Genomic DNA, 12500 nt, shown 5'->3' with positions numbered 1-12500 from the left:
ACACTATACACATAGAGTATACACTATACACATGGAGTATACACATAGAGTATACAGTATACACATAGAGTATACACTATACACATAGAGTATACACTATACACATACACTATACACAGAGTATACACTATACACATACACTATACACATAGAGTATACACTATACACATAGAGTATACACTATACACATAGAGTATACAGTATACACATACACTATACACATAGAGTATACACTATACACATAGAGTATACACATAGAGTATACACTATACACATAGAGTATACACATACACTATACACATAGAGTATACAGTATACACATACACTATACACATAGAGTATACACTATACACATACACTATACACATAGAGTATACACTATACACATAGAGTATACACTATACACATAGAGTATACACTATACACATAGAGTATACACTATACACATAGAGTATACACTATACACATGGAGTATCTGTTGATGTAATTTTGTTGCACTACTATATAGTCCAGGGGCGGGTCGATTTGTTTGGCCCGAGGACCAAATCGGGATTTCTAAATTCAATGGAGCCCCGCACATATTGGGGGGGGGGGGGATTTACTTTGTCAAAAATCAATCTGCGGGCGAGAAAAAGGGCAGTTATTTGAAAATATATAATAAATATATATAATTTCTACATACTCTATATCTAGTTTTAGGCGTTCTAGAGTGGCCTGTAGTGGTTTTTATCATTTTGTTTTACTCAAATCTCCCACGTGCCGTAGTTTACCCACAAATTATATATTATGTTGTTGTTGCAGTACTTTAACATGTAGTTGTTGTTGTTGTTGTTGCAGTACTATAACATGTTGTTGTTGTTGTTGTTGCAGTACTATAACATGTTGTTGTTGTTGTTGCAGTACTATAACATGTTGTTGCAGTACTATAATATGTTGTTGTTGCAGTACTATAACATGTTGTTGTTGTTGTTGTTGTTGCAGTACTATAACATGTTGTTGTTGTTGTTGCAGTACTATAACATGTTGTTGCAGTACTATAACATGTTGTTGTTGTTGTTGCAGTACTATAATATGTTGTTGTTGTTGTTGTTGTTGTTGCAGTACTATAACATGTTGTTGTTGCAGTACTATAACATGTTGTTGTTGCTGTACTATAACATGTTGTTGTTGTTGTTGTTGTTGCAGTACTATAACATGTTGTTGTTGTTGCAGTACTATAACATGTTGTTGTTGTTGTTGCAGTACTATAACTTGTTGTTGTTGTTGCAGTACTATAACATTTTGTTGTTGTTGCAGTACTATAACTTGTTGTTGTTGTTGCAGTACTATAACATTTTGTTGTTGTTGTTGCAGTACTATAACATGTTGTTGTTGTTGTTGCAGTAGTATAACATGTTGTTGTTGTTGTTGTACTATAACATGTTGTTGTTGTTGCTGTACTATAACATGTTGTTGTTGTTGCTGTACTATAACATGTTGTTGTTGTTGCTGTACTATAACATGTTGTTGTTGTTGTTGCAGTACTATAACATGTTGTTGTTGCAGTACTATAACATGTTGTTGTTGTTGTTGTTGTTGTTGCAGTACTATAACTTGTTGTTGTTGCAGTACTATAACATGTTGTTGTTGCAGTACTATAACATGTTGTTGTTGTTGTTGTTGCAGTACTATAACATGTTGTTGTTGTTGTTGTTGTTGCAGTACTATAACATGTTGTTGTTGTTGCAGTACTATAACATGTTGTTGTTGTTGCAGTACTATAACTTGTTGTTGTTGTTGCAGTACTATAACTTGTTGTTGTTGTTGCAGTACTATAACATTTTGTAGTTGTTGTTGCAGTACTATAACATTTTGTAGTTGTTGTTGCAGTACTATAACATGTTGTTGTTGTTGCAGAACTATAATATGTTGTTTTTGTTGTTGCAGTAGTATAACATGTTGTTGTTGTTGCTGTACTATAACATGTTGTTGTTGTTGCTGTACTATAACATGTTGTTGTTGTTGTTGCAGTACTATAACATGTTGTTGTTGTTGTTGTTGTTGTTGCAGTACTATAACATGTTGTTGTTGTTGCAGTACTATAACATGTTGTTGTTGTTGCAGTACTATAACATGTTGTTGTTGTTGTTGCAGTAGTATAACATGTTGTTGTTGTTGCAGTAGTATAACATGTTGTTGTTGTTGCTGTACTATAACATGTTGTTGTTGTTGTTGCAGTACTATAACATTGTTGTTGTTGTTGTTGTTGTTGCAGTACTATAACATGTTGTTGTTGTTGTTGTTGCAGTAGTATAACATGTTGTTGTTGTTGTTGCAGTACTATAACATGTTGTTGTTGTTGCAGTACTATAACATGTTGTTGTTGTTACAGTACTATAACATGTTGTTGTTGCAGTGCTATAACATGTTGTTGTTGTTGTTGTTGCAGTACTATAACATGTTGTTGTTGTTGCAGTTCTATAACATGTTGTTGTTGCAGTACTATAACATGTTGTTGTTGTTGCAGTACTATAACATGTTGTTGTTGTTGTTCCAGTACTATAACATGTTGTTGTTGTTGCAGTACTATAACATATTGTTGTTGTTGTTGCAGTAGTATAACATGTTGTTGTTGTTGTTGCAGTACTATAACATGTTGTTGTTATTGTTGTTGTTGCAGTACTATAACATGTTGTTGTTGTTGCAGTACTATAACATGTTGTTGTTACAGTACTATAACATGTTGTTGTTGTTGTTGTTGCAGTACTATAACATGTTGTTGTTGTTGCAGTACTATAACATGTTGTTGTTGTTGCAGTACTATAACATGTTGTTGTTGCAGTACTATAACATGTTGTTGTTGTTGCAGTACTATAACATGTTGTTGTTGTAGTTGTTGCAGTACTATAACATGTTGTTGTTGTTGCAGTACTATAACATGTTGTTGTTGTTGCAGTACTATAACATGTTGTTGTTGTTGCAGTACTATAACATGTTGTTGTTGTTGTTGCAGTACTATAACATGTTGTTGTTGTTGTTGTTGCAGTACTATAACATGTTGTTGTTGTTGTTGCAGTACTATAACATGTTGTTGTTGCTGTACTATAACATGTTGTTGTTGTTGCAGTACTATAACATGTTGTTGTTGTTGTTGCTGTACTATAACATGTTGTTGTTGTTGTTGTTGTTGCAGTACTATAACATGTTGTTGTTGTTGCAGTACTATAACATGTTGTTGTTGTTGCAGTACTATAACATGTTGTTGTTGTTGCAGTACTATAACATGTTGTTGTTGTTGTTGCAGTAGTATAACATGTTGTTGTTGTTGCAGTAGTATAACATGTTGTTGTTGTTGCTGTACTATAACATGTTGTTGTTGTTGGCAGTACTATAACATTGTTGTTGTTGTTGTTGTTGTTGCAGTACTATAACATGTTGTTGTTGTTGTTGTTGCAGTAGTATAACATGTTGTTGTTGTTGTTGCAGTACTATAACATGTTGTTGTTGTTGCAGTACTATAACATGTTGTTGTTGTTGCAGTACTATAACATGTTGTTGTTGCAGTACTATAACATGTTGTTGTTGTTGTTGTTGCAGTACTATAACATGTTGTTGTTGTTGCAGTTCTATAACATGTTGTTGTTGCAGTACTATAACATGTTGTTGTTGTTGCAGTACTATAACATGTTGTTGTTGTTGTTCCAGTACTATAACATGTTGTTGTTGTTGCAGTACTATAACATATTGTTGTTGTTGTTGCAGTAGTATAACATGTTGTTGTTGTTGTTGCAGTACTATAACATGTTGTTGTTATTGTTGTTGTTGCAGTACTATAACATGTTGTTGTTGTTGCAGTACTATAACATGTTGTTGTTACAGTACTATAACATGTTGTTGTTGTTGTTGTTGCAGTACTATAACATGTTGTTGTTGTTGCAGTACTATAACATGTTGTTGTTGTTGCAGTACTATAACATGTTGTTGTTGTTGTTGCTGTACTATAACATGTTGTTGTTGTTGCTGTACTATAACATGTTGTTGTTGTTGCAGTACTATAACTTGTTGTTGCAGTACTATAACACGTTGTTGTTGTTTTTGTTGCGGTACTATAACATGTTGTTGTTGTTGTTGCAGTACTATAACATGTTGTTGTTGTTGTTGCAGTACTATAACATTTTGTTGTTGTTGCTGTACTATAACATGTTGTTGTTGTTGTTGCAGTACTATAACATGTTGTTGTTGTTGCAGTACTATAACATGTTGTTGTTGTTGCAGTACTATAACATGTTGTTGTTGTTGTTGCAGTACTATAACATGTTGTTGTTGTTGCAGTACTATGACATGTTGTTGTTGTTGTTGTTGCAGTACTATAACATGTTGTTGTTGTTGCTGTACTATAACATGTTGTTGTTGTTGCAGTACTATAACATGTTGTTGTTGTTGTTGCTGTACTATAACATGTTGTTGTTGTTGTTGTTGCAGTACTATAACATGTTGTTGTTGTTGCTGTACTATAACATGTTGTTGTTGTTGCAGTACTATAACATGTTGTTGTTGTTGCAGTACTATAACATGTTGTTGTTGTTGTTGTTGCAGTACTATAACATGTTGTTGTTGTTGTTGCAGTACTATAACATGTTGTTGTTGTTGCAGTACTATAACATGTTGTTGTTTCAGTACTATAACATGTTGTTGTTGTTGCAGTACTATAACATGTTGTTGTTGTTGCAGTACTATAACATGTTGTTGTTGTTGCTGTACTATAACATGTTGTTGTTGTTGCAGTACTATAACTTGTTGTTGCAGTACTATAACACGTTGTTGTTGTTTTTGTTGCGGTACTATAACATGTTGTTGTTGTTGTTGCAGTACTATAACATGTTGTTGTTGTTGTTGCAGTACTATAACATGTTGTTGTTGTTGCTGTACTATAACATGTTGTTGTTGTTGTTGCAGTACTATAACATGTTGTTGTTGTTGCAGTACTATAACATGTTGTTGTTGTTGCAGTACTATAACATGTTGTTGTTGTTGTTGCAGTACTATAACATGTTGTTGTTGTTGCAGTACTATGACTTGTTGTTGTTGTTGTTGTTGCAGTACTATAACATGTTGTTGTTGTTGCTGTACTATAACATGTTGTTGTTGTTGCAGTACTTTAACATGTTGTTGTTGTTGTTGCTGTACTATAACATGTTGTTGTTGTTGCTGTACTATAACATGTTGTTGTTGTTGCAGTACTATAACTTGTTGTTGCAGTACTATAACACGTTGTTGTTGTTTTTGTTGCGGTACTATAACATGTTGTTGTTGTTGTTGCAGTACTATAACATGTTGTTGTTGTTGTTGCAGTACTATAACATGTTGTTGTTGTTGCTGTACTATAACATGTTGTTGTTGTTGTTGCAGTACTATAACATGTTGTTGTTGTTGCAGTACTATAACATGTTGTTGTTGTTGCAGTACTATAACATGTTGTTGTTGTTGTTGCAGTACTATAACATGTTGTTGTTGTTGTTGCTGTATTATAACATGTTGTTGTTGTTGTTGTTGCAGTACTATGACATGTTGTTGTTGTTGTTGTTGCAGTACTATAACATGTTGTTGTTGTTGCTGTACTATAACATGTTGTTGTTGTTGCAGTACTATAACATGTTGTTGTTGTTGTTGCTGTATTATAACATGTTGTTGTTGTTGTTGTTGCAGTACTATAACATGTTGTTGTTGTTGCTGTACTATAACATGTTGTTGTTGTTGCAGTACTATAACATGTTGTTGTTGTTGCAGTACTATAACATGTTGTTGTTGTTGCAGTACTATAACATGTTGTTGTTGTTGTTGCAGTAGTATAACATGTTGTTGTTGTTGCTGTACTATAACATGTTGTTGTTGTTGCTGTACTATAACATGTTGTTGTTGTTGTTGCAGTACTATAACATGTTGTTGTTGTTGTTGTTGTAGTACTATAACATGTTGTTGTTGTTGTTGCAGTAGTATAACATGTTGTTGTTGTTGTTGCAGTACTATAACATGTTGTTGTTGTTGTTGTTTTTGTTGTTGCAGTACTATAACATGTTGTTGTTGTTGCAGTACTATAACATGTTGTTGTTGCAGTACTATAACATGTTGTTGTTGTTGTTGTTGCAGTACTATAACATGTTGTTGTTGTTGCAGTACTATAACATGTTGTTGTTGTTGCAGTACTATAACATGTTGTTGTTGTTGCTGTACTATAACATGTTGTTGTTGTTGCAGTACTATAACTTGTTGTTGCAGTACTATAACACGTTGTTGTTGTTTTTGTTGCAGTACTATAACATGTTGTTGTTGTTGTTGCAGTACTATAACATGTTGTTGTTGTTGTTGCAGTACTATAACATGTTGTTGTTGTTGCAGTACTATAACATGTTGTTGTTGTTGCAGTACTATAACATGTTGTTGTTGTTGCAGTACTATAACATGTTGTTGTTGTTGTTGCAGTACTATAACATGTTGTTGTTGTTGTTGCAGTACTATAACATGTTGTTGTTGTTGTTGTTGCAGTACTATAACATGTTGTTGTTGTTGCTGTACTATAACATGTTGTTGTTGCAGTACTATAACATGTTGTTGTTGTTGTTGCTGTACTATAACATGTTGTTGTTGTTGTTGTTGCAGTACTATAACATGTTGTTGTTGTTGCTGTACTATAACATGTTGTTGTTGTTGCAGTACTATAACATGTTGTTGTTGTTGCTGTACTATAACATGTTGTTGTTGTTGTTGCAGTACTATAACATGTTGTTGTTGTTGCAGTACTATAACATGTTGTTGTTGTTGCAGTACTATAACATGTTGTTGTTGTTGTTGCTGTACTATAACATGATGTTGTTGTTGTTGTTGCTGTACTATAACATGTTGTTGTTGTTGCAGTACTATAACATGTTGTTGTTGTTGTTGTTGCAGTACTATAACATGTTGTTGTTGTTGTTGCTGTACTATAACATGTTGTTGTTGTTGCAGTACTATAACATGTTGTTGTTGTTGCAGTACTATAACATGTTGTTGTTGTTGTTGTTGCAGTACTATAACATGTTGTTGTTGCAGTACTATAACATGTTGTTGTTGTTGCAGTACTATAACATGTTGTTGTTGTTGCTGTACTATAACATGTTGTTGTTGTTGCAGTACTATAACTTGTTGTTGCAGTACTATAACACGTTGTTGTTGTTTTTGTTGCAGTACTATAACATGTTGTTGTTGTTGTTGCAGTACTATAACATGTTGTTGTTGTTGTTGCAGTACTATAACATGTTGTTGTTGTTGCAGTACTATAACATGTTGTTGTTGTTGTTGCAGTACTATAACATGTTGTTGTTGTTGTTGCAGTACTATAACATGTTGTTGTTGTTGTTGTTGCAGTACTATAACATGTTGTTGTTGTTGCTGTACTATAACATGTTGTTGTTGCAGTACTATAACATGTTGTTGTTGTTGTTGCTGTACTATAACATGTTGTTGTTGTTGTTGTTGCAGTACTATAACATGTTGTTGTTGTTGCTGTACTATAACATGTTGTTGTTGTTGTTGCAGTACTATAACATGTTGTTGTTGTTGCAGTACTATAACATGTTGTTGTTGTTGCAGTACTATAACATGTTGTTGTTGTTGCAGTACTATAACATGTTGTTGTTGTTGTTGTTGCAGTACTATAACATGTTGTTGTTGTTGCTGTACTATAACATGTTGTTGTTGTTGTTGCAGTACTATAACATGTTGTTGTTGTTGCAGTACTATAACATGTTGTTGTTGTTGTTGTTGCTGTACTATAACATGTTGTTGTTGTTGTTGTTGCTGTACTATAACATGTTGTTGTTGTTGCAGTACTATAACATGTTGTTGTTGTTGTTGTTGCAGTACTATAACATGTTGTTGTTGTTGTTGTTGCTGTACTATAACATGTTGTTGTTGTTGCAGTACTATAACATGTTGTTGTTGTTGCAGTACTATAACATGTTGTTGTTGTTGTTGCAGTACTATAACATGTTGTTGTTGTTGTACTATAACATGTTGTTGTTGTTGCAGTACTATAACATGTTGTTGTTGTTGCTGTACTATAACATGTTGTTGTTGTTGCAGTACTATAACATGTTGTTGTTGTTGTTGTTGCTGTACTATAACATGTTGTTGTTGTTGTTGTTGCAGTACTATAACATGTTGTTGTTGTTGCAGTACTATAACATGTTGTTGTTGTTGCAGTACTATAACATGTTGTTGTTGTTGCTGTACTATAACATGTTTTTGTTGTTGCAGTACTATAACATGGGAGGAATGCCGTCCAGGAGCCTGACAGATGATATCTGTGCGGTCTGTGGCCAGAAGATCCTAGTAGACGTGGATGAGGAGGGGATTATAGAAGATACCTACCAACTCTCCTGTAACCACATGTATCCTATCCACTAGGCTTGGGCAGTATACCATATATACCGCATACTGGGGTATTTGGGAAAAGCCACGGGATGGTTTTTCAATACTGTCAATACCGTTGAAACTAATTATTTGAAGATTTTGTGTGCAATACCTTAGGCTGATAAAGCAGATTGCATTCTTAATTTCACCTGTCACATGATTATTTTAATCATGAAGCTTACCATATGTTCCCCAGAACAGTTCAGCCAGTCACGTGTTAGTTTTGTAAGTAGCACAATGCTAGAAAGCAGGAGCAGGTGAATCCACAGTGTTCTGTATCTATTGGAGAGTCTCTGTTGTACGTCGCGCGTGAGGTGATGAAGTTACACTTGTATGCAATTCAATACTAAATGTAATTCACTAGTAAATGTAATTCACTACTAAATGTAATTCACTACTAAATGTTTGCCCTCAGATATCTTATAATGGCTTTCTGCCGGAAGTCAAAGAGCTCTGGATGAGTTATCTGTACAGCTGCCATGTTTTCCCTGCGCTTCCTGCTAGCGTTTGTTTCTCCTCTGTTCTCCCATCGACACATGCTGCTCTTCCTTCAGAAAAGCATGCATCGCAACTTTGTTCATTTGTTCATTTTCTCGTTCAGGTTCGCTTGTAAATGTCCACACTCACCGAAAATGACATTCGGTAGCTACTAGCAATGCTTGTATAACTGAGCTAGATTTGCCAATTAGTTTATGTTTAGTTTTTCGCTCGTTAGCATTTAGCTAACAGCGTCTGTGATATCCCTATTAGTTTGTGCTAATTTTGTTAGCGTTCTGGTAATAGAGGCCCAATTGGCTATTCTTGCGTTTCTATCGCCCCCTTGTGTGCTATGCCGGTACTACAGTGGATACCGCCCAAGCCTACTATCCTCACGACATTGTGAGAATTATAGAAGAAATCTACCAGCTCTCCTGTAACCACATGTATCCTATCCTCACTGCACTGTGTGGATTATAGAAGGTATCTACCAGCTCTCCTATCCTGTATGTTATGTCACTCTCCCTCCTCTCTCTCTCTCTCTCTCTCTCTCTTTATTCCCCCCTCTCTCTCTCTTTCCCCTCCTCTCTCTACTTCTCCCCTCTCTCTCTCTCTCTCTCTCTCTCTAAATGGCGTCCTTTTCCCTATATAGTGCCCTACTCTTCCCTTAATTACTGCACCAAATCGATTCCCATAAAAATGGATTGTCGGTTTACTTCCTGAATTTACTCTTTGGTTGAAGATAACAAAGGTTAAGACCACGTAATAATTCCATGCAGAAGCGTTTAAAAATAAACAAAATCATTGGACCAAGCGCTGGAGCGAAAATTGACTGGTATTGAATTAGCAATACAGAAAGTTCACCATCAAAATGGAAAATAAACACAATCAAAGAGATTTCTTTTGTTGTTGTTGTTAACTTCTCAGAAAACCCATAGCATAAGTCATTTAAATGTTTTTCTAATTATCTACAACCACGTTATTCAATCCCTGACTGCTGGTCACGTTTTCAATACTAATCCTGTAGAATTAGCCCAATGTGACGGTCCAATGAATGTGTTTATTTTCTAACGCTGCCTCATGAAATTATAATGTCGTCTTAACCCGTATTTTTAGACCTTGAATTTACTGGAATTGATCCCAACCCTGCAACTGAGGATGATCAACGAGTGTTAGCATGGCGGCTAACTGTCCCATGATTTCCTATGTGAAATGCTAATTATTTTTTTACGCTGGCTCTAGTTGTTGCAGTACTATAACTTGGGTGGTTGTTGTGGATTCTTTAACGACAACTCTGCCTCCAGATTCCACGAGTTCTGTATCCGTGGCTGGTGCATTGTGGGTAAGAAGCAGACGTGTCCGTACTGCAACGAGAAGGTCGACTTGAAGAGGATGATGAACAATCCGTATCCTTTCATTGGCAGAGGCGAGATCCACAGGACACAGGGATTGGCTGAATCTGAGAGCACATTTTACACACACTTATTCTTATCAGCCTTTGAAATCGTTGCATGTTGCGTTTAATATTTTTGTTCAGTATAATTGTAAAGAAAAGTTTTAAACATGTTTTACAGCAATCATTTTGATCTGATGAATGGTCAGTGTTTGTTTACGATAATTGTAAATTATAGTTTTAACCATGTTTTGAGGCTATACAGTGTTTCTTTACAATTATACATTGTTTACAAACAATGGAGTAAAACAGGCTTACTTGCTGACCAGACAGCTCGCTTGCGTCCGCCCGCCCGCCGGCCTGCCATCGCGTGCATGTTGATTTGGTCCCCACCACACCAATTTGACGACAGGTCAATATGCAAACGTTTATGGCAATTTAGTTAACTAGCTTGCTGTTGCTAGTTAATTTGTCCTGAGATATCAAAATTGTGTTGTTTATTTTACCTGAAATGCACAAGGTCCTCTACTCCGACAATTAATCCACAGATAAAAGAGTAAACTGAGTTTTGTTTCGAGTCATCGCTCCTCCTTCAGGCTTCTTCTGTGGACTTTATATGGCGGTTGGTAACCAACTTTAAGGTGCATTACCACCACCAACTGCACTGGAGTGTGGACCTCAGTTCATCTTTCAATCACCCACGTGGGTCTATGCTTCTTAAAACCGATGTGGGACTTGCAGCGCGTCAAGCTACACAAGTAGAACCAAGTTGTATTTTAGCACCTGTCTACGCAGACGCTCGTTGACGCTCGCGAGCAGTGTGGGTGTAATGATTGACATTTTATTTTTGCAACGCTGGCCCTCGCGACCAGCATGTTACAGTATACGATTGGATCTGACGGGGTACAACAGTTGAACTAAGTTCATGAGGCATAAGTTCTATTTTTCTTAGAATCAATGTGTGCGTATATATCATTCACTTATGAGCAGAGCTCTGAATGAACTTTTTTTTCCATTGGTAGATGTTAAAAAAAGTAAGGAGCACCAGGCAAAATATTGTCCTATCGCTCCTAATTGTCATCAGTTGTTACCTTGACGATGTAGAATCACAACAAACAAACCTCCAGCAGGTGGAGTTCAGTAACTACGGAGAGATTGATGGTGAGATGCTGGAGGAAGTGTTTAATCGGTCAGTAGTCTACATGAGTCGTATGAGAAGAATGCAATTGTTGAATTTATGTAGATATTCTAAAGTGTTTTGATAACTTACATAGGGTTTCTCCCCATACCATTTCAATTCAGTAATAATAATATAATACAAGGGACCCTGGCTTTATCAAATGATAGCTACCTACATAACCAGCCATCTACATAACCAGCAATAACGTTATCTAACGAGCCTGGCCTACATAACCAGCAATAACGTTATCTAACGAGCCTGGCCTACATAACCAGCAATAACATTATCTAACGAGCCGGGCCTACATAACCAGCAATAACGTTATCTATCGAGCCTGGCCTACATAACCAGGAATACCATTATCTAACGACGTTAGCTTAATTATGCCACAGAGTTCATTGTATTCCAGTATCAATCGGTACGTTCACCACCACTGGTCATTGCACACCAAGCTAGCGTGTTACTGGTGCGGACTTGGGGACCGACGAACTCCAAGCTCCTATTCCACATACTAGCCAGCTACGGTCTTTTGGGCAAGGCAATGAAACCATAGAACTTTGGCTGTGGAGGCGTTGGTCAATCCGTACAGGACCCATGATCCTTTTGAAGGCATCGGGAGCAATGAAAACAATTGAGCCCCGTTCAATGAAAGGCTAGCGAAGGGGCAATTTGCACATGGAGCTTGGCTAAAAGACGGGGCATGATCTGTTGACATAATTGTTAATCCAAAGACAACTTTCATTTACTCGTTGTGACGCTCTGAGGTTCCAAACTCAGTTTAAGACGAGACTGACTTTACGACTAAAATTATCCTATTTTAAACACAACACACTTTAAATGTAGTTTTAGCAACGATTGGTGTTTTAGGTTGCTGGACCCAGTGGTGTTTTAGGTTGCTGGACCCAGTGGCGTTTTAGGTTGCTGGACCCAGTGGCGTTTTAGGTTGCTGGACCCAGTGGCGTTTTAGGTTGCTGGACCCAGTGGTGTTTTAGGTTGCTGGACCCAGTTGTGTTTTAGGTTGCT

At 36.1% G+C, this 12500-nt stretch overlaps 1 protein-coding gene across 6 annotated transcripts in view; it reads left to right on the top strand.

Moving 5' to 3' along the window:
* Window positions 1–12500, top strand: part of rnf175 (ring finger protein 175) — a 42911-nt gene that overhangs the window by 27769 nt on the left and 2642 nt on the right. The window contains exons 7-9 of one of the 6 annotated variants that reach the window (XR_014392854.1): window positions 8272–8405; window positions 8843–9350; window positions 10209–10310. Coding sequence is in view for 5 of the 6 variants with exons in the window: in XM_082977318.1 (XP_082833444.1) it covers window positions 8272–8405; window positions 10209–10310; window positions 11402–11441 (276 nt within the window). In the remaining variant the exon portion in view is untranslated. The other 5 variants (XM_082977320.1, XM_082977318.1, XM_082977319.1 and 2 more) reach the window with 5 other exon arrangements.

Source organism: Salmo salar, chromosome 07 (genome assembly GCF_965601325.2).
Source record: "Salmo salar chromosome 07, fSalSal1, whole genome shotgun sequence".
In the NCBI taxonomy this organism is placed as follows: Eukaryota; Metazoa; Chordata; class Actinopteri; order Salmoniformes; family Salmonidae; genus Salmo; species Salmo salar.
This window is presented reverse-complemented; position numbering and strand designations above follow the sequence as displayed.